Raw genomic sequence first — 22,964 nt, 5'->3', positions numbered from 1 at the left:
TTGACAGGCATAACAAAACTTTATTTATTGCACTTTTAATTAACTCTGCAAATAAATCATGACTTCATACTCTACTTCTACACTGAATTGGACAGACATCTCTCCCAAAAACCAATCTATAGATAAGAATTCATCAAAGACAAAATCATATTAATTTCATGATCCTTGTGTAGTCTGACTATTAAGCCGTTTACTTTGATCATTCAAAAATTATTAATATCAGACTGTATATGATAGCGTAGCTGGTGAACATTATTATGTTCAATACATAAGTGTAATGATAATTTCAAATGTTGCATTTTACATCTGGTCTTGGTTCACATTTAATAGAAATTTTAAAATAAACGGAACATACATATGCAACGTTTCCGTTGAAGAATATTTCGAATGACTTGAACTTGGATGTTAAATAATCTTCATATATAATACAAGTTCACAGGTTTGTTCTTTTATATGCTTTTAAATTAATAAATATCTTATGCATCCAATCACATCATTAGGAATATAGTTTTTGAAAATAAATACACATAGTTTAATGAATCTATATACTTTTGTAGAAGGATTGGTGATTAAAAAAAATGAAATCACAATTACAATGCTATTTACAGGGTACATCATTGTTAAAGAGCTCAACTTTACAACAGAGAATATACATTTCTAGGAGTTCTTTTAGTATGCTATAAAACATACATGTTACAAAAACATTAACAATTTCATTTAACAAAATTGAGTCCCAAAACACACATGTGCAAAATCAGAAAATGTATAAATAATTTATACAGTGCACATGAGTATCAACATGATCCATCTATCACCTTACAACTGTAACATAAATAACATAAAGAGAATTGATAGTTTGCAGAGTAAAAGATATTGGTATGTTATCAGCACAACCCTCCTTCCTCAAGGTCATCATCTGTTAGCTGTGCACCTTGATCCTGATTTTCATTGGTTGAGGAACTGCTAACCACACCCACTTTACCACCTCCTCCAGCAGGAATGACCAGACTTCTGGCTATCTTTGCAAACTGGTGAATTATAAAACAAATATTAAATATCATAATTTTTCTCATTAAAACTCTCCTGATTCAATGTACATCAAAGTCACAAAATACACACAAAAAGCACATAAAAAGCATGAGCAAATACATGTAATTTGCATTTTCTGGTTTGGACTATTAAATGAACTTTCATATATGTATATATACAAGTAAATCTAAAGTTAAAGTGAATGCATGGATTTTATTCTGTTTAATATTTGTAGCAAATAAAGAATACAGCTTTTCCTTACACAATTGTCCATAAATTTGACAAAGGGTCTGGACAGAACTTCTCTAGCAGCATCCTCATCTCCATCATTAAAAGCCTGGATTAATTCATCTGCCCCCTGAATAAACTCATCCTCTCCTGTTCCTCGGCTGCAAATTATATCAAGGATACAGTCTCATAACTAGTCAAAACAGATGTGATGGAACGTGGAAAGTTTAACTTCATACAAGCACTCAATAGAGGAATAAATCATTGAGCCTACTTGATACTATGCTGATGGAAAACACTGAGCATATTTAAATCACAAAAAAATTGCAATGGTTCACAAAGTATTGTTAAATGTATGAGATAAGCAAGACAACTTGGAAATTTGTTCATAATGACTAAAAAAAATTGTAATGATGAAGATAGAAATAAGATGGAAGTTAACTTTGATGCTGATGTGAAAAAGTTTTCGGCAGCCACTGGGTCTCCATTGTCTAGGTACACCAGAACAATTCCAAGTATGACTCGGTTTATCATAGGGAAGTTTTCTGTTTGGTGGTGAAATTCTATTTCTCTTTTAAGGGCTTCAGCTGCCAAATCATATCTACAAAGGGAAAATTTGACAGGTTATAAGGTAAGTTTCCTAAGCACATTACCATGCTTACTTTACACATCTACATTTGAAATATTATAAAAAATAACTTAAAACTATGTTGTCGGTAACTGATTTGTAAGTCTTAGACTTTCTGAGGAATTAATCCTTTAAAAATTATACAGGTGCATTGTAGAAAACAAGAAACTTGTATGGGATTGCATTGCAAACATGTTCTTTTGAAACTCAAAGGACTCCAGCCAGCTTTCTTACTTTCCAGCTTTGACAAACAATCGTCCTGCTTTCCCAGCAAACTCTGCACACTGTCTGGACTTATCCTCCAACTGAAAGGGAAAGGAAATGTCAAACTTAGCAGTCCATGTCAATTAAAAATGCATAGTTAATGAACCAAATTAAGTTACCTATTTATCCCATAGTTGAAAGTAATATAAAAAATCTTTGGTAATTTCTGAATGCAAAAATGAATCCTACAGGACTTAAAAAATTGAACAATTGCATCACTTTTTCATAACACATAAAAACATAGAATGTAACATAAAGCTCAGATTTACCTCTGATATGCTACAAGCTTTGTCATATAGTTCTGCTGCTTTATTAGGATAATTCATCTCAATGGACCTGTCAAAGTTTGAATGTTTAACCAATTTTGCATAAGAGATAGTTATCAAATAATTTGCCATGTCTGTCTTGAATGAAATATTTGACATGTGAGTCTTTTATGGTATTCCAAAACTGGTAAGCTACTGCATCAGCTTAATATCATATACAACACTTATCAATGAGAGAATAAGAACTAGAATATGTTATCCGAGAACGATGCATACTTTGGATTAAATTTTGCTATATTGGAATTTCGCAAAAGAGAGAGAGAGAGAGAGAGAGATGTGTACTTGGCAGCACGGTCCAGTGTCAGGGCTGCTGTATCGGCAGTACCGTTCTGATGAAACAGGTCAGCTGCTCGTTCTAACAAATTAACACAGCCCTCTACATCACTGAATTCCTTACACAACAGGCCAGCCTGCTCCATCATCCTGTATCATACATAATAATATAAAATTTATAGACTTCCTTTATTAAATATTTACCGTAATTTTGATTATCTTTTAAAAATAAACAATTTTGACTTACTTTGCTGCATGGAATATACTGAATTCATTAAGGATTTTTTAAAAATTAACATAACATGAACCCAGTCTGACTACAGCCAGCCCCTACTACTGTATTTCAAGTGAAATTGTACATGTTGTAGGAGCTGGCTTTAGTCAGGCTAAACACGAACCCTGTCTTTAAAATGATTAATTTGAAAGAAGCATTGTACATACATTATATACTGGTATATTATATTGGCACTTCTATGATATCAATCACAATCAAAACATAGGCCCATTGATGAAATTATAAATATTAATTATAGCAGATTTTTTTACTGAAAAAAAAAAAAAGTGTCTTAAAAAATATCTACAATTACCATTTTTTAAAATCCTTTTTTTTTCATCAACTTATTAATACCCGATCCTCAGCTAAATTTGATAACTCTTAAATTTCCAGAGATACCTGTTCATGTTTGAGGATGACAAGTTCAATCCTCTAATGGGAAGTTTAACACAAACCTCCTGACCACTTTCCATAAATTTTTCATGTGCAATATTGTATAATTTAGTACACCACTGTCTGCATACCATAATCAAATTTCTTTTGATATCAATTTATATTAAGCGGAACTTAAAAATATAAATAACAAACAGTCAATATCTATCAGATGGTAATAAGGAACTAAAGACTGATCGTGAAGAACCTTAAAAAGTGGTGCTTATATTATTTGAGTCAGTAACATTGGTACAGTAAGGATACGAATTCTGCTGTTTGTGTACATCTGCAGCCTTAAGGAAAGCATCCTTGGCCTCTGGAAATGCCTTTGCATTTCTAAAACACGTAGCTGAATAAAGAAAAAAAAATAGAACCAATGAACCTATTAGTAAATAATTTATGTATGGTACTCACAGTTTATAGTTTAATATTAAAACTTTCAGCAAATCAAAGTAATATTGTATCATAATTTAGTAATCAACATTATCACGTAAGAAAATTAAGAAGGTATGCGACACCTGTAAATGTTATTATGGATAAAAGTATATTATAAACAAAATACTTTCAGCGCTTTAAAATTTTCAAATTTTATAATATTTGTCCCAAAAATGTTTTAAAATGTTTTGGAAAGGAAAAAATTATAAACATGATAAAAGCCTCAGCAGATTCGAACTTATGACTTACAGATTCATAGTTGACACTCTTAACCATCATGCTGTTAGGTGTCAATTTAGGAAAAGAAAAAAATTATACCAATATCTTGATTTTTATTTATTTTGATAAGATGTACATGTACATCATAACATGGAGGTGTCCCATGCCACCTTAATTTAGCATGAATGATCATGTGAAAAGACACGCTGTAATTAAAGACACGCTGTAATTAAAGATGTTAAATGACATTTGACTACTGAATCTACTACTTCTTAAGCGATTTTTACATGTAGTTGATTTGATTATTCTCAATTCAATTTTATTACTGGTAGATAACTGTGATGATTGAAGATTCTCATACTTATTTTCAATAACAAGATCAATTAATTTTCCTCCAGGATAGTTTCCACTAAACATAATAATACACATGTATACTGTTCTCCCTTTCACCTGCTTTTGTATACTCTGAAGCAGCACTATCTAAATCTGGCTTCCATTTAAAGAAAGAAGTCTTCATGCTGGAAAAGATGAATACACAGTAAGATGTGGTACTATGGGAGTGGAAAATCATAACACATTACCATATCAAAACAAATAACATGGAAAGGAATACATACAAGACGAGATTGTTGATTGCATGCAGGTATTGTTGACTAATAATATAATTGAAAAAATTATTATCAAAGGATTAAATCAAACTACATGGTTATTACTTTAATGTAAAGTATATAAATAATGTATCCACAACCCCTACACTGTATTTCTTAAGAAATACAAACACAAATAATACAACAATATGGTGATGTTTGATAAATTGCAGCTAAAAAATGTCCATGTAATAATAAATAAAGTTGATTTTTCATTAACATTTCACATGACCATGAATAACTTTGACATCATCTGATCATAACAATATTGAGCGTGGATGATGGATCTACAAATATCAATTAATTTAACAAAAACATATGTAAACATACTACTTCTCAGCAGCTTGTACATGTGCTTTGCCCTCTGTCATTCTCTTCTGCTGAATATCTCCAGACATCGTATCAAAATAAAGTGAAATACAACCTCCTAAATTATTATCAAAATTTTTCGTCTTCTGTATACATGTATTTCGAACCCGATGAGAAACTCTTTAGAGAAAAAGTTACATTTAGTATATGAATGGTTGACGGGGAGAAGGCATGGCATCGGGGTTAGAAGAAACGCTTAGTAGGCTTTTACTGCCGGACAATAACACTATTAAACAGGTAAAATTGTGAGATTACGTGAGATGTTTATTTATAAAGCGTTTTGTATTGACTTAATCTAAGAGTTTCTTAAAATGATTTTCCACCACATCTGGAGATAACTCATCAATAAAAACGCGGGAAATTTCAGCTATGTAAGGAATGTAATGCACACAAGTTGTCGAGCAGTTCTGAAGTGTTGTTCATTATTTTTTCCCTTTCAGGCTACTCTTCAGTTGAAGGAACTGTTCAAAGATCCTAACATCGTACCAGGATTATGTCAAATTCTGGCTTCCTCCCAATCTGCTCAAGTATGAATGAATTTTCATTGAAAAATGATTGAAACATAATTTGTTGTTACTCCTTGCCCAAAATTGAATTCAGTAATTTGTTACAAGACTTAGATAGAGTAACAGTAACATGAAACTGCGGACTATTATAGTCTGTTACAGATATTTTTGCTGCATTCCCATATTTTCTTAAATTATTTGTTATTTATAAATACCTCTTGGTTCAACAATGTTCATTCAAAAGTATGAAAAAATTCCAAGATTTCCCCTTTGAAATGCCCCAAGAAGGTTTCAATACACAGCTAAAAAAAAAAAGGTTTGCAGGGATTTTTTTTATTGCTAAAGAGATGAAGCATGCGTATGTTAATGTGAAAAAATTGTGCGAGGTAATCTGAGTGTCTTCAGAATGGAGAAAAGATGTCAACATTCCCCATTATAAATTCTGCAGGAAATTTGTTTTCGTTCCTGTGAATTTTTATAAGGTGTGAATGGAAGTTATCTTGGAAATTTTCCCTATTCATCAATTTCAGTTGCACTTCTATCACAGGTATGTGTATTTTCATAAAAATGGTCCAAACGTGCAGCATAAATATCCTGGGACAAACTATAATTTTCATTTTGAAGTTGTCACCAACTTTCCTGAAGTCAGTACTCAGCCTGAGTATTGACCACAAATTTATGCACTTTTCTTGAAAGGAATTTAGTTTAGGAATGAGTTTAGTGATTTGAAAATTTTGGTAATGGTGGAGACTGCTATTTCTTAAATATATATAGTCATGTTAAGGAAAAATTATTATATTGATACTGTAAATAACGACTGTCCTGACGGGGATTCAAAACCCATGCCATCTGAATCTCTAGTCAGCTTAAGCCCTCTGAATCTTTAGTCAGGTGCTCCACCAGCTAAGCAATCTTATGCAGATGATTGAACTAATTTGACCACAATAAATGTGATAAAAAGGTTTTGTATTAGCCTTTAGTGGTACTATAATTAATGTTCACACTAGTAAGCATGAATTTTATCATCATGATGGATGCTCATTTATGTTGAGTTATATGACGCAAAAAACTGAGTGTGTTTTAAAGGTTATGAAATTATGGTTTGATTTAGGTGAGGCAATTAGCAGCAGTTCTTTTAAGAAGGAAAGTGCAGAAAGGTCGCCACTGGAGAGCACTGCCTGAAACTGTTTGTCAAAAGTAAGTTCAGTGTGTGTTTGATTCATGTTATAGAGGACATGATAGGAAAAACAGTCATTTTACAAATTTTTTGAAAAGTTATTAATTTGACTTTACATTCATTTTCAGCATCAGAGAAAACATCCTTCAGTTGCTGTTGCAAGAACCAGAGTATGTGATCGTTTTATTGGTGTAATTTTGTTATTTACTTCCTCTTGGATAGGGATTCAAAATCAGTTGAGAACAAGAACTTACATGGAAAGCTATAAAGATTTATGGTTTGGATGAATGTGATTTTGTTTTTAATTAGGTTTATGATAAAATGATATTACTTAAATCAAATTTAGATTGAATCAATTTAATTTTTATTTATAGAAAATTTGTCAGGAATTCCATTGCTCAGGTGGTAGCAACTGTCGCCAAGCATGATTTACCAAAAAACCAGTGGCCACAGCTTTTCCAGTTTATTCTTCTATATACCAAAAGTCAGAACAGTGCAGAGAGAGAGGTGAGTGATCATTGGTTCGCGGTGTACTGTGGGGGTGACAAGTTCCACTGAAAATTTGAGCTTTGTAACAAAAAAAATTAAATTAGCTAGACATAGATTATTGTAGATATCTCTGGGCTTAATCTCTGTATTAATTATATGTGATACTGTAGCTAAGGCAAAGAAAACTTATTGTAAGACTTTCAAAGTTGACCTAAAACTTGTTCATCATATGCAATCAAATTTTTCAAGATTTTTGAGTATTTCTGATCTGTGTTAAAAGTACAAAAAAACTGATTATTTTTAATGCCATTTTATTTTTTATGCATTGTTCATTCATCATTTATGTCAGAAAACAAATTTAATGGATCAGTTGTTCAGACAAATGGTGTCCTGTTCTGTTATTAGGTGGGTACCTTTGTGTTGTACTCGGTGGCCGCTGCAGCTGCTGAACAGTTGAAGCCCCACCTGGTGTCCATGTTACAGCTTCTGAATGAGGTCGTCCATGACTCAGAGAACCGCCAAGTCCCTTACTACGCCATCAGGTAAATTATTATGCCATTAAGTAGCCCACTATGCCTTTAGATAGCTTACTATTCCATCAGGTAACTTAGTATGCCATTAAGTAGCTTACTATGCCATTAAGTAGCTTAATATACCATTAGGTAGCTTACTTTGTCACCAGTAAGCTACGTTTACATGTAGCTATTCTACTAGATAGCTGATTTTGCTCTCGGATAACTTTTTGATCAGGAAGCTTATGTTGCCATCAAGTTGCTATGCAGTCAAGTAGTTATATAGGACAATATATCATCAGGTAGCTTACTATGTCATCAGGTAGCATAATATATCATTATGTAACTTGCTATGTCATCAGGTAGGTTACTATTTCATCATGTAACTTGCTTTGTCATCAGGAAGATTACTATGTCATTATGTAACTTGCTATTTCATCAATTAGTTTACATCTTTAGACAACTAGTCATGCCATTAGATAGTCTTCTTTGCCATTTGGTATTAATATGCTTTCATGTTAAACACTGAAATCTGATTGATTTAGACACAGTTGATAATCTGTTCTATTACCCTCAGCCTTAGCAACACAGTTGGCAACGGGTAACACAAGAAATTGTAACATGCGCGTAAATTATGCGCCTGCTGTTCGCTGTAAAATTAACTTCATTTCCATATAAAAGCAGTAAAATTTTCTCTAAAATTAAGACATTCAGTTTAATAAAATAAACAGTGCCTGTTTGGGAGGGTAACTGTTGAAATTGACACCCCTCAAAAACCATTGTCAACATCCGCTTCGCATCAGTTGACAATGGTTTTTATGATGGGTGTCAATTTCAACAGTTACCCTCCCAAGCAGGCACTATTTATATAATGTACATATTGTCACAATATGTTCCTTTAATGTAATGAAAATTATATTTTTGTCTTGGATACTATATTGGACCTATCAATGGAATGTTATTTTGTGAAATATTTGTGTTATGTAACAGATGCTAGAAGTTGTCATGATCAAGGTTTTGTTGGGGTGTGATTTCATGGAAAGCCAATTATTTTTTATGTACTATTATTAAAGTATGAAAAGGAGTGAGCTTTGGAAAAGAGTTGCAAATATCCCTACAAGTTATGAAACAATAGTATGGAATTTCTACTCCTAAAAGCATAAAATTGTGTTCTTTGGACTTTAAGAATTTAAATGCAATGTAGAAATTAAGAAGGTTCAAATGTTTGAACTTTTAATTTTTCAGGACTATTACAGAAGTGATATTCTTCATCGGAGATGATGAAGTGGTAAGCATGTTTTGATATATCTACAATCATTGACATTTCATGTGTCACAGGAATTTCATGTCAATTTTTTTTATGAAAAAAGCACCTACTTCAATGTTAGGTGAGAATTGATTGCAAATAAAGTGCATATGGTGTGGTTGTTCAAGTAAACCTTTTTGATGCAAAGCACAATTGTAAGAGGAGAAAATTAATAGATGATGTGAACAGTGAAGTTTTTTGGAAAATGAGAATTATTTTGAATGACTGCAGTCACTGCACTACATGGTAAAGAAGTAAGGGAACAATTAATCAAGTATCAAAGTAAATTTCGAATTGATATTTTTGCAATTTTAAACAGCATCCCCCTCTTCATCCCTTTTATTGTGCCAGTTATAATTATCCTATTTTTAACTACATTATATTTTGATATTGTTGAATAGGTTAGAGCCAACACCTTGGTATAGATAAAATTAAAAGCAATCAATTCTGTCAACTTTTAAATCAAACTTTTTTTTTTTTGTGTATTTCTGATTTTGGTTTTTGTTGATCCTTGAACTTGATGGTCTATCATCCTTATAAATACATACATATACAATTCATGTATACGATTACCTGTTTGTGTTAGTGTTGCAGTTCACTTTGTTTCCTTGTCTCTTAAATTTGATTGTTTACTGTGGTTTCATCATTTACCATTGAGCACCAATATTTGTGGATTTTATTTGTGTCCATCCAATCCACTGAATCAGTTATTCATTTAGTGTCATAATGATTATCTCAATGCATGGTCCAGTGTCATAATGATTATCTCAATCCATGGTCCAGTGTCATAATGATTATCTCAATCCATGGTCCAGTGTCATAATGATTATCTCAATGCATGGTCCAGTGTCATAATGATTATCTCAATCCATGGTCCAGCGTCTGCATTGCTCTATCGTTTCAAAAAGTGTAATTATAAATAACTTTATATGTGTTATTTGACAGTTTTTGCAGCTGTTTGAGTTCTAAATGCCATGCATTAACAATAAACATCAACAGTATGTTCTGTGAAAAGTTCCGTTGGATATTCAATAATGGCATCAATGACCTATCTCGGACTATGCTTTACTCACATTGCATGTTAAACGACAAATGCAACTATGGCCGGATAGGAGAGCAATTTAAATGGATGTTGGCGAAAGCTTGAAACAATGGTAGATTCGTTGTCACAGTTTATAATTAAGATATTCTTGAAACTAGATTTTACTAAAGCTTGAAAATTGATGAAAGAAACCAAAATATAAAATTGAAACACCTACATGGAGAATATGTTGTGGCCCGATTCCTTCTTTTTATGGTATTATCTTCTGGGCATTAGCAAGAACTTGGTTTTACATGAAAAGTTTATATGTTTTCATTTGAAATAATTTTCTTTCAGAAATTCATTCAGAATGTGATTCCACGCATGTTACAAGTTGTTCAAGAACTTATTCCTGTAGATGAGGTAATTAAGTTGTTCTTCGCACGTACTGTATTTAATCTGTTTTTTTTAATTTTGTCCACTTTTCTTTTTATCAAAAGAAATCTTCATTTACCTGTAAACTTAACCTTTGTAGGACCAAGCATGTGAGTTATTGGAGGTTTTCGATGAAATGTTGGAATGTGAAGTCTCCATCATTGTTCCTCACATTAAAACCACACTGGAATTCTGCCTTCAGGTTTGTCATCAGTAAGAACAGTCCATGATTGCCTGTATATGGAATTTACTGTCATTTAAGGGAAATCTACATGTACTTATATAAGTACATGAATGTTTCAGAGCTAATTCAAGCCTTTGTTCTCCACATAGGTTGCTAGTCGTACTGATCTGGGTGATGGCATCAGAGTTAAAGCCATGTCTTTCGTCGCCTCTCTGATCAGATTAAAAAAGAAGGTAATATTTTTGTCTTTTTATGACTTGAATAGATTTTTAATCTGATTTGAATTTAGAACCAGGAAAAAAAAGCTTCCTTGGATTCCTGTTATACAGTGTATTACAAATTTGATTGCATTTATAATTGAATTATGGATTCATTTTGACTGAATTGCCAGAGGAAAGTATGAAGCCCAAGACACGTTTGAAATTTGATTGAATATGAAATGGAATGTGTCATAAATGTGGCTTTATCATCATATAAATGCTGTAGAAGCAGAAATAATTGTTTATTTAATTTTGTTATTTTTGATGGCAGTATTAATCAACAAAATTTAATCCCAGACGATTTTTTAACCTCGGTGTTCATAAATACAGAGTTCATATGTGATACAATTTAGAGATCACGATTTGACAAATTAAAATCCCAATGGAATTTTTTTTTGGTTTTAAAACAACGAAATTTTATCCCAAGAATATAAGTACTCTTCAGTGTTGTTTGTGTTACTACACAGGCGTTCCTGAAACACCAGATGGTGGAGCCGGTGCTATCTGTGCTGTTCCCCATCATGTGTGCAGGGAGCGAGGAGGATGAAGACGAGGAGGAGATAGATGACGCCGAGTGTAGGATGCCCTCCATGTATGCACCCCAGGTCAGTAGTCAGAGATTAACATTTGATCAGGGTAACAGTGTCATGAGGACTTCATATTAAATATGTAATCAGTGTACAGTAAAACACGGTTATAGCGAACACGCTTATAATGAATTGACGCTTACAGCGAAGTGAATTTCATTCCCCAAGTCTCTATTTCATGTTGTAAACTTGACGGATATAACGAATTACGCTTATAACGAAGTAAAATTGGCCGTCCCTGGGACTTCGTTATAAGCGTGTTTTACTGTATCAAATTTTACTGAAGTAAATGTGTTTCATTTTTATTTGCAAATGTTTGAATTTCATTGTCTTTGCAATTTAATCAGTGCAATGTGAAGAAGATACCACTTAGGTATATATCGATATGGTTCACAAACTTTCATTTTCATGTTTAGGTGATAGATACTATGGCCATCCATTTGCCCCCAGACAAGGTCATCCCTAATGTTGTAAGTATACTAATAGATTTGTCTGTTGCTGCTTTTGACTCTTTGTAGACTGGTAAAAAAAAAAACAATTTAGTAAGAGACACACCTATGAGAGTTACTCATTGTTTATGTTTGCAGATTAAGTTGGTTGAGCCAAATATCACCAGTGAGTCGCCGTCTCACCGACGGGCCAGCTTCCTGTCCCTAGCGGTCGTTGTAGAGGGATGTGCAGATTACATCAAAAATAGGTCAGATCTTAGATCAAGATTTTAGAAAAAATATTTAAACTAAGGGAAGCTTGATATATAATTTTGTTTAGAAGAAATTTTATGCTATGTAACAGTCTGTTGTTATTTTGGCAATTTAGTTTGAGAAGCCAAAATTAGCACTCCGCTGTAATAACTTACTATACAGTAATAGGTACATGTCAGTATGTTTTGAACAAGAAGTAATTTATGATAAATAGGCTGTCCAGTTTGTATAAGGTTGATATATGATATTCAGGCTCCTATTGTCTCGTTTTTGTCTTTCAGACATCTACATGCTCTCCTACAATGTGTTGTTAAGGGTCTGAATGACCCAGATCCCACTGTCCGCAATGCTGCCCTCTTTGCACTGGGACAGTTCTGTGAACACCTACAGGTACATTGTAAATCAATCATCAAGCATAAAATCCCAGGTTACAAATTATGTCTAGAAAGATTATATCTGTTACAAATGATTTTTTCATGCATTTAGGTTACATATATAATGTTTTAAAGATTGCTGTAAATGTACTTCATTTGGAAATGTGTACTGTTTAGTGATTTTGACTTAAAGCAGCTTCTGTTTATTTAAGTATTTTTTTATTGTCCTGAAACAACAAATAGAAGCATACAGAAATGCACTGTTATATCTTTAATGATTTGTGAAAATTCTTTTTCACTAAGTGTTGCACATGCTAAATATGTAATAATTTTTTGCAGCCAGAGATAACAACCTTTGCTTCAGAGTTGCTTCCCTTGTTATTCCAATATCTAAGTAAAGCATCACAAGAAGCAGAGAAAAATCCCAGAGGACTTACAAAGAGTTATTATGCTCTGGAGACATTCTGTGAAAACCTAGGTACAAATATATATCCAGAGTGTGCAAATTCATGTAAAGATCTTAAATATTGTAAATCTGATATGTGAATGTACACAGAAGATCATGAATATTTTTCAGTAGACTAGTATAAAGTATAAATAAAGTATGAGGTAATTTTTGTTAACTTTTTTTGCAGACAAAGACATTTTACCATATTTGCCCACATTGATGGAACACATGCTAACCACCCTGAAGTCAGCTAACAGTACCCGGGCCAAGGAGCTGGCTATCAGTGCTATAGGGGCCACTGGTTGGTGTCCAATTATTTTCACTTACACTATACTTTGTTTAAGCTAAATTCTATAGGACCCTTTCATGATTTTATCCAAAATCTTACTTAACAATAAAGCCAAGGAAAATACCATCAGTTCTATAAGAAAAACTGGATGACTTGACTATTTTGATTAATACGTATCTGTTCATGTACAGTGTATTTTTGTAAATGGTCCGTAAATTGATTTCAATGTTTGCAGCAAACTCTGCCAAGAGTTTATTGAAGCCCTATTTTGCGGACATCATAGAGCAGTTTAAGCCATACCTGGCTCCCCATTCAGAAGCCGGAGGACTGTCAGAGGAGGACATGCGCAAGTTACAGATACAGACACTAGGTACAGACAACAATGCATCTACTTGTACATAAAATTATATACAGTCAAAACTGCCAAAGCGGCCACCCCTATTAAGCAGTCACCTGTCGTATGCGGTCATTTTATTTCCTCCCGATGAAAAATCCTATATAATTGCCCTCTAAAGAGCGATCACCTGTCTAACGCGGTCAGCGGTCATCGTATTTTGATCCTAAACTGTACAGTCGACATGCGTTAGGCGGCCATTTTGGCCGGTCACATGATTTACACCCGGGGATTTTAAACATGGCTTCCAAATGTCGGGTAGAAAATGTAAACAATAATTATACGCTTGAGGCGAGAGAAACAAAATTGATCGATGTATTTATAATACATAATTGGCAGGTCAGATACAAATGGGAATCAAGTGAATTGCTTAAACATGTATTAACAATGTTTGTTTTATAAACATGATTGAAATAGGTGTCAAAATTGTCCGCGGCGAGGCAAGAGAAAATTGCTTGATTTAAAAATATGATTTTGAGTTCAGATACGGTGGGTTAAAAACTTGAAAATTGTTGATTTGTATTAAAAGTGTTTGTTTTCTATACATGTATATACTGTACTCATGAAAATAGTGTTATAATTGTGAAAATGTCAGCGACAAGGTTTTACCACGTAATGACTTTTAAATAATTTTAAAAGATATAAAAATTGCATGCACAATGCACTGTTATGTATCTGTACTTTTTTGTAAATATAATAGATGCTATAAAACATCAAATCAATTACTTTATCTATCATTTTTATGCATTATTGTTTTATTGTGATCAGGGACGTATATACTAACATATAAATATATAGCATATACGTCCCTGTCGTGATAATTGTTTTAATAAGGTATTTGATGCTGGCAAACTCATAAGGCTCTATTCAAAGGTCACGTCCGTTAAGAGGTCACTTTGGGTGCCTCCCGCAGGTGACTGCTTAATACAAGTTTGACTGTACTTGTAGGCTAGAGAAAGAAGTTAACATAAAGACAGTAGTTGCACATTTTGTATATTTATTACATTGTATTCTTAGACACTCTAAGTGTGATAGCCAGAAGTATTGGAGAGGAAACCTTTGCCCCTATTGCTAAAGAGTGTGCCGACTTTGGCATGGGTCTGCTAAACTCCGTGGATGACCCTGACCTTCGTAGATGTGTGTAAGTAAATATGAATGAATGTTAACTCAGAGAGTATCCATTTACATGTTCCCCAATTTTGTTGAGTGTAGATATTGGAGTTTATATAAAGCAAAACATACTTAAAGCAAAATGCGAGGTATAAAGTATTCATTATGTATCAAATAAATTGATAATTTGTTTTAGTATGAAGGGAGAATGAAACTGATTTTGCTCTATGCATAAATTTATTATAAATCATTTTCATTGTAACTGTGTTTAATTACCTGGTACACTTGTACCGTATTTCACGGAATTTAGGTCGATACTTTTTTCCCCTGACATGTGGACCTCGCCCTATTCATCGCTTCGCCCAATTTATGTTTTTTTTTTTTTTTGGTTGGAATTTTGCAAAAATTTATGCAACCCTCCAATAAAATCATGAGTGTTTACTATAATACTGCTTGAATTTCTGTGTAAAAATCGTATGGATTTTAATCAATATACTGTAGTAATTTATCATTTAAACAAAATTAAATGTAAATAGATTTATTTCTTCTTACATTTCTTACTTAGATCACTGACTGAATCATTAAATGCTGTCATGCATTTTGATCATGTGCTTACGATAAACAGGAAATCGATTTCGCGTGGTAAAAGTAAAATGAGAACCGTACAAAGGGTAATTACGGGGGGAAATATCGTCGGGTAGAAATAAAAAAAAAAACAATTTGTTTTCATAATAGAATACATGAACAAGTTTTTTTCTGTATATTCAACATAAAACTTTCGATGAAATTTTAGCCAGGTGTCTCTGAAATCAGTCTGGGTAGCGCTGACTTTGTTTATACACAGTTGAACTCTCGGCACGTGCTACTCATGCCTTCAGGCTTCAATAAGATCAGAGGTTGACTCGTGTGTATATACACAGTAAAAAGTCACATAGAGACACAGGGTGGCATGTGCTACCGTAGTCATGCCTCCAGGCTAGGTAACTATCCCCCGGTTAACACCAGTTTGTACACATGGCAGGGAAGTAATAAAAAACGATCTTAAATTAAAACCGGCTGTACTGAATTATTTGGTTTGAAAATTTTGACGCAATTTCAGACATTTTCTTACGATGTTTTCAAGAAATACATTTTATTTCCCTTTTGTTTAAAACTGTGAAATAAGATTAAAGGCTACTATATGATAACGTTATTGGTTTAAACCATTTATTCATTAGAACTAGCGGTAATTTTTCGACCAATTCTTCGAAGTCGACCTATTTATACTTTTTTTTATATTATGGCTAAAAACGGCCTCCTTCGCCCAATAAACCGTATCGACCTAAATTCCGTGAAATACGGTAGTTTGTATAGCTTATTCTGGTGTTTGTTGAAGTATTTTAATTGTAGCTGATAGTTTCCATAGTGTAGACTATTTTCTTCTGGCTAGGTATGGCCTCTTTGCTGCTTTGTCTGTCATCATGAAGAATGAGATTTCTCCTTACCTGGAGGTTCTGGTCACCTTTATGATGGGCTCTCTCAAGTCAACGGAAGGAGTTCAGGTCAGAAAACTATCTAACATTATTTGTTTATCATCTTGTCAGTATATATACTGGTATATTTATATTGATTTTGACCTACAGTGGGTTCTATGAACATTTGGCTTCTTCTTTTTTTTGGGACAAAATTAGACACATTACAAAGAAGATGAGGACCAAGTTGCCATCTTCAATGAAGAAGACCTATGTGATGAGGAGGACATTTCAGCAGAAGATGGAGATGAGGATGAGGATGATGAAGACCAGAAAATCCAAGGGTAAGGAAAGGCTGGTTCTTTGTACTGTTTGCCCAGTAGAATTGGGTTTTCTTTAGGATGAAGTACATTCTTTATGCTCACTGTGTCTTTTGGATGTATAGCAGCAAACCCTCTCCATGAGTTGTGACTGTTAACTTCTATCTACTGTTTAGGTTGTCTTTTTCTCTGTTACATGTACCTGAAGTAGTTTAGAGTAGGGTGAATTCACCTGCTGTACTTTAGTAAATACTGTAAATGTAAAGAAAAAGAGATTCATCTTATACATTACAGAATAAGTGTTAAGAATGAATTCTTGGATGAAAAAGAAGATGCTTGTACATCACTTGGAGAACTGGCTGGGAACACTGGGTAAATTATGAGAATCAAAATATTTACTAAACATTAACTGATTACTAACTTTTTATTCACTGAACAATTGTAAAGCCCCTGCATAGATTTTCAGTATGGTGTATCATATTTTCCCCCTTTTGTACAGAGCTGCATTCTTCCCATACTTGGAGCAGTCTTTTAAAGAGGTCTTGGAGATGATAGAATACCCAGCCCCTGGGGTGAAGAAATCGGCCATTGCAGCTGTGGGCCAGATGTGTATTTGTGTTCACAAGGCCAATCAGGAGCTGCAGTCTGCCGAGACTCAGACGGCGCTAACCAACATGCTGTCTGCTGTCGTTCTAAAGCTCCTGGCTGTAATGGGGGAAGACATTGATAGTCTGGTCGTAATGTCCGCCATTGATACTTTGTATGAAATGCTGGACAAAATCGGGCATCCTGTCATTCAGGTTCAAGGCATTTCTGATGCCATATTGACTCGAATGAAGGAGGTCTTCACACACCAGGTAAATTATTAACAATTTTCAACTTTAAACATACTACTTTTGGCTGCTTATTAATCATTTTTGGCAAATATTCAATTTCCACTAAATCAAGTTCAAAACCAAAATCATGCACATAAACATGTAAATGTATGCATACATAGATTCAGAAATGAGAAAAATCAGATCTAATTTGTTGAAAAATCAATTTCTGTCCAATATTGCACATTATCAATAGTGTATTTGTATTTGTAACATGTTAAAAGAAGTAAAATAAGTAAATAATATTTCACATGACCTATAAGCTTGTTTTTTTCTGTGCCTGTTTAGCTGGCCTGTCAGGATCAGGACACAGAGGAGGATGATGAGGAGGCAGAGTTTGATGGAATGTTGATCGAGTCGGCCGGGGACGTACTACCAGCCATGGCAAAGCTCCTCGGAGGTCCAACGTTTATGCCGTTCTTTACCAGTTTCCTCACAGATCTACAGAAACGGCTGGTAATCATCAAAGTTTTAATTTCCCTGTGGGGCTAGTGACATACTGTATCAAGGATGTTATTTTTTAGCAGATCTGCTGATTTTTGTTGATTTAGAAATCAAAATGTTCACTTTAGAGATCTGTACAGAACCATTATTGAATGATTTCAACCTTTTTATCCTACGATTCACATTCCTGCTTGTGCAGACCAATTAGATTTAATTTTTCCAGATTCCCAGATGAACAAGTAGAGGATTAAAGTACAGCAAGTCTTTATTCTGTTGCAGAAAGAAACCAGCTCTGTGGCAGAGAGGTCCTTTTCAATAGGAACTATCGCTGAAATAATCCAAGCTTCAGGGAATGCTGTGGTGCCTTTTCTACAGAAGTTGTACCCTCTGTTCATGAAGTTGGTGAAGGATGCTGATGATGAAGTTTGCAGCAACGCTGTGTTTGGTTTGGGATGTCTCTGCACAAGTTGTGGAGACCATTTAACAAGGTGAATACACTGTACATGCACCAATGAAATACCTGTTCATGTATATGTATTAATCCAAGATTATATTATGAAGGTTGGCTAGTATTTGATTAACATTATTGAACTTTGAACAAGTAAGAAAAGTTTATCATTTCCTACAAGTAGCATTTCATTGTCGTTGTAATTTATGAGTTTTTGAGTATGTATAAATAGTTAATTTTCCTTGTAATTTAAAACATTTTACTTTTGTGTAACTGTAACCTGTGGTTCTGTATCCAGTCATTATCCTGAAATACTGAAAACGTTGCATGAAGTGATGACCAAAACGTCCAATGAGCGAGTCCACGACAACGTGTGTGCAGCAACCTGTCGTATGATAATGGCCAGTAAAACATCCTTACCCCTCAACCAGGTAAGTGAAACAGTTCCTATGTTAAGTCTTAGATCCATGTATTTTCCAAATCTTGTCATTAAGTCTAGAGCATTAATTAACTTAATACATGTTTAACAGAATTGTCGATATTGTATTAATAGTAAACCTTTATGTGTTTTTGTGTACATATTAGCATTGTACGTTTTGGATTTTGGATTTCAGGTCTTACCATCTGTTCTACAGTGTTTGCCATTGAAGGAAGATTTTGAGGAGAATAAGACAGTGTTTGATTGTTTATGTCAGCTGTATCTAAGTGGAGAACAAGAGGTAAAATAGCCATTGAAATTTCTCTTTGTAAATCTACATGCAAACTGACAGTACATGTAGAAATATGCGAATGTAAATATGCCTTGATTTCTTTCAGATATTGCAACATATTCCAAGATTACTGACAGTGGTGGCTCAGGTTGTCGGCACAGATCAAGTCAAGCAAGGTTTGTATTATCTGAACGGTACAACGCAATAACAGGGTGATGATGCACATTTGTTATTCTCTAGCAAAGGGAAATAATATTTTAAAAGGGTTTTAGAAGTTGTAAAATCAAATTTTTAAAGAGAGGAAAACTACTTCATGGTGTTAGCAACATGCTGTCAAACCATCTATGGGCCTGAGAAATATTATCATGGCTGAAATACAAAAAGAAATAATTGTGTGGACTTTAAACATAATGGAAGATGTCCATGATATTTCAAGATACTGATGTTAGAGATTTTGAAATTGAATTCTGTTGTTTCTTCTTCCCGAATAAGGGCAGGTTGGTGAAGGATGAATACACATAATGCACTGAAGACTATTACGAAGTGACAAATATGATAAATGTACATGTTAAAAACTCACAAAAGCTAAATATATATATATAAAATACATACACAGGTACATGTACATTATTTCACATGTATCTTATCAGTTCATACACTGACCAAAAAATGCAAGAAAGACAAATCATAAATCTTTACATTTACATGTAATGAACTTCAACAAGTACAATTTATACAAGATCATTAAGTCTGAAATATTTTGATAATATATACACGTTTGTTTTACTCAAACAGTTGGTAGCTTGAAAATAATGAAAATTTTTAAAATTTGGTCATAAGTTTTAAGCTCTTTTGTAAAAACACATCCCTGACAAGGCGAATACATTTATGCATTTCTAAATTAACAGATACCCAGACCCTCTTGATCAACTTTGTCAAAGACCTCCATGCCAAGTTCCCGGCAGAGTTCCAGACAGTGCAAGCATCCCTCAGTCCAGACCAGACTGCCAGACTCCAGACTTGTCTGGAGTATACCAACGGTGCCTCCTGATTCTCCTCGGCAGTAGCATAGCAACAATTACTGTGCACATTGTTCACTATCTTCTTAGTGACGTTTTATTTATAAATCTTAGAATTTGAAATTTTTGGTTTGGTTGTGCATTGGAATGTTAGTTCATGTTTTTAAACTTAAGTGCTGAGCCATACAAACTACATGTATAGATAATGCTTGTGATTTTACGGATATAGAATTTATTATGTCACTTTTACTGAATGTAGAGAAAAAATACCAAATTGAAAATTACAAATGTTGTTGTACACGTACATCCATTATTATTCATTGTTTACAATTGTTAACATTTAACAAAGAAATTGGCTGTGTATTTATTGTATGTAATTCTGTAACGACTCATTTAGTGCAATACCAATTATGATAATGATGTATTGGGTGTAATTATATGCATGTTTTTATAAACATTATACTAGTATGTTAGTTCATACAGTAGTCCAAGGACAGTAGTCATTTAAGATTAATCTAGATTATGATATGGGTGTATAATCAAGGGAATGGGGGATGAAAAAAATCTGAAATATTTCACAAGGGAATAGTTAGGTGAATATTCCTTACCGTGACAGTGATCTTTTTAAAACGTATGTACATGTATTTCCAGATGCATATACATGTATTTTATCAAAATACAAAATCAGAACCAGATGCTTTAGCCTTAAGTTGGTTCATAGAGATAGGATAAACTGTGCAGAGGTTATAAGATTACTTCTTAATCATTTGCTAGTCATGGGTTGCCAACTTTAATGTGGCAGTGCTGGGATTGTTGTTTGTTTAATGTTGCTTGTTAGACATTTAAGAGTACATATAGTCAATAATTCTTTAAGAATGATGGAATAATTCATGTTACATATAATTAACAATTCTGACGAAATGAATAGGTTTTTTCAGAACAGATCAGACATTAAACTTTGCTACAATCTGTCATTTATTAAAATATGTCAATAAACAAGTCAAGTTTAAAGACTATCAATACAGTACCTGTACTAGGAAAATCTGTGTACATGATTATTATTTTGTTTGAATGATATCCTTAGAAGCATATTCCTGCATGTTAATTGCATTTTTCAGACATGATTTTCTTATTTATATGAATATCAAATATGCATCCACATGTCAATGTAATAAAAGCAAGCTTTGGGTACTGTGTTGCACTTTTAGTACAAAGCAATTAGATTGATCACATATTACTGGTACATGCTGCACTGAGTATTGAAGATCAACTTTTTTTTACAGTATTAAACTGCTAGCATTATATGAAATTGGGTAGACATAATGGAGCTTATAGTCAACATTGTTTCCTGTCAATGCTTCAGCATTAACATTTATGATTAAAAAAAAGAAATATTGATGCAGAAAACAATGTGTCTTGTTTTTATGATTCTTCATTTAGTGACATAAAATATAGGCATGCATATTTGCAGGAATTTTCAATTTCATCATTCTTTTGTGAACTATGTGCTGAGAATTTATACTAGTAATTTAACTGATTATTGTATACACTGAAACTTGCTGAATTATTAAACGGTATTTCACACGTAATATGTGATGCCTCCAATATAGCGCAGTAGCAAACATCAGGCATTTTCAATCCTACAATATTTAGTTAAAATATATTCAAAGAAACGCAAATTACACAATTACCATGTTTAAAGTCTTTGTCTTTCACGACATTAAAATCTTCAGGTTTTGTTAATGGGGATATAATGGAAAAGAGTTAGCCTGCAACAAAAATTATTATATGAATCCCTTTAAACAAAGAAATCCGACTTAAATTATGTTCTACAGGAATTAACACCGAATTCGAATTAAGTTTGTTTTAACGCTGTCTTCGTACTGTTAAGAAGCTGAGCACATATTTATATTCCAGCGGGAGTAATTTTAATCCATAGTACAATGTAATAGATTTGATACCCCAATCGTGATATTGTAATTGTACTTACAAAAAATTGTCTATATTAGATACACTATTTTCTTTTATCTACATGCATAAATTAAAATATATTGGAACAAAAACGTTAAAGAAACTGAAAAAAAAACCAAAATATACATCAACATATACCAAAGAATCAAGAAAATACTTCTAAAAAATAAGTGGAAGTTGTTATGTACATGTGGAAACCCCGACATACAATAAGGTGTATGTGGGGATTCGTTTTGGGGGTTAGAATTTTTTTCCTCCAATTTTAAATGAGAATACCCTGTCCCAAGCAAACTGTTCTAAAAAAATCAGTACCGCTTCTTTTCATTTTGATACGCATTAATGCACTGATCAGTTGATTGTAATGAAATGAATATTTGTTACTTCGTACTATATAGATCTAAATTTTGATCTTTCGACTCAGTGTATGTATATTTCGGAAAAAGTATTACTTTAATTATATAGTACGTGATTCTTCAGGAAAAGTTCGTCGGATACACATCAAGTTGTCAGGGTTTGCAATATGAAGAAATAACAAACTGAATGCTTTTGAAAAAGTTGAGATTCAGTAAAGAATTTGCAAGTGCGTGCTTACAATGTTTCAATGTAGCTACGCTACTGAAATATTTCAATATGGACATTTGTAATGCAATCATGTTAAATAGACAGCCTAGTGGTAGGGCTCTTTAATTTTGTGGTCGCTGGATCGATTCCACCGGGAAGTAAAATTTGTTTTCTTTTCCACTTACAGCATGATGAGAAATCAAATATATTGGTGAGATTTTTTTTTCCCATTGTTTAATTCTGAGTAA

At 33.3% G+C, this 22,964-nt stretch overlaps 2 protein-coding genes across 3 annotated transcripts; one reads left to right on the top strand and one right to left on the bottom strand.

Moving 5' to 3' along the window:
• On the bottom strand, positions 1–5,245 carry LOC109620022 (gamma-soluble NSF attachment protein). The gene is made up of 10 exons (XM_034483568.2): positions 5,086–5,245; positions 4,559–4,626; positions 3,719–3,803; positions 2,996–3,013; positions 2,758–2,898; positions 2,419–2,485; positions 2,120–2,190; positions 1,700–1,858; positions 1,292–1,418; positions 1–1,028 (listed from the first exon to the last, which is right to left on the bottom strand). Exons 1-10 carry the CDS (start codon positions 5,151–5,153, stop codon positions 885–887), a joined length of 948 nt encoding a protein of 315 aa, XP_034339459.2. The 5' UTR covers positions 5,154–5,245; the 3' UTR covers positions 1–884.
• On the top strand, positions 5,222–21,373 carry LOC105320282 (importin-4). 2 transcript variants are annotated; one of them, XM_034483566.2, is made up of 29 exons: positions 5,222–5,361; positions 5,565–5,651; positions 6,742–6,827; positions 6,936–6,977; positions 7,182–7,314; positions 7,702–7,838; positions 9,054–9,096; positions 9,516–9,533; positions 10,493–10,558; positions 10,671–10,772; positions 10,904–10,987; positions 11,482–11,619; positions 12,018–12,071; positions 12,189–12,298; positions 12,584–12,692; positions 13,016–13,154; positions 13,312–13,425; positions 13,649–13,783; positions 14,825–14,948; positions 16,347–16,458; positions 16,588–16,712; positions 16,983–17,060; positions 17,188–17,545; positions 17,852–18,019; positions 18,287–18,495; positions 18,754–18,886; positions 19,070–19,174; positions 19,272–19,341; positions 20,074–21,373. In XM_034483566.2, exons 1-29 carry the CDS (start codon positions 5,296–5,298, stop codon positions 20,214–20,216), a joined length of 3,288 nt encoding a protein of 1,095 aa, XP_034339457.2. In that variant the 5' UTR covers positions 5,222–5,295; the 3' UTR covers positions 20,217–21,373. The 2 variants fall into 2 exon arrangements, with proteins under 2 accessions (XP_034339457.2, XP_034339458.2); XM_034483567.2 differs by lacking the exon at positions 9,516–9,533.
• Positions 21,374–22,964: the final 1,591 nt, after the last annotated feature.

The sequence above is a fragment of the Magallana gigas genome, chromosome 3 (assembly GCF_963853765.1).
Source record: "Magallana gigas chromosome 3, xbMagGiga1.1, whole genome shotgun sequence".
Classification (NCBI taxonomy): domain Eukaryota; kingdom Metazoa; phylum Mollusca; class Bivalvia; order Ostreida; family Ostreidae; genus Magallana; species Magallana gigas.
This window is presented reverse-complemented; position numbering and strand designations above follow the sequence as displayed.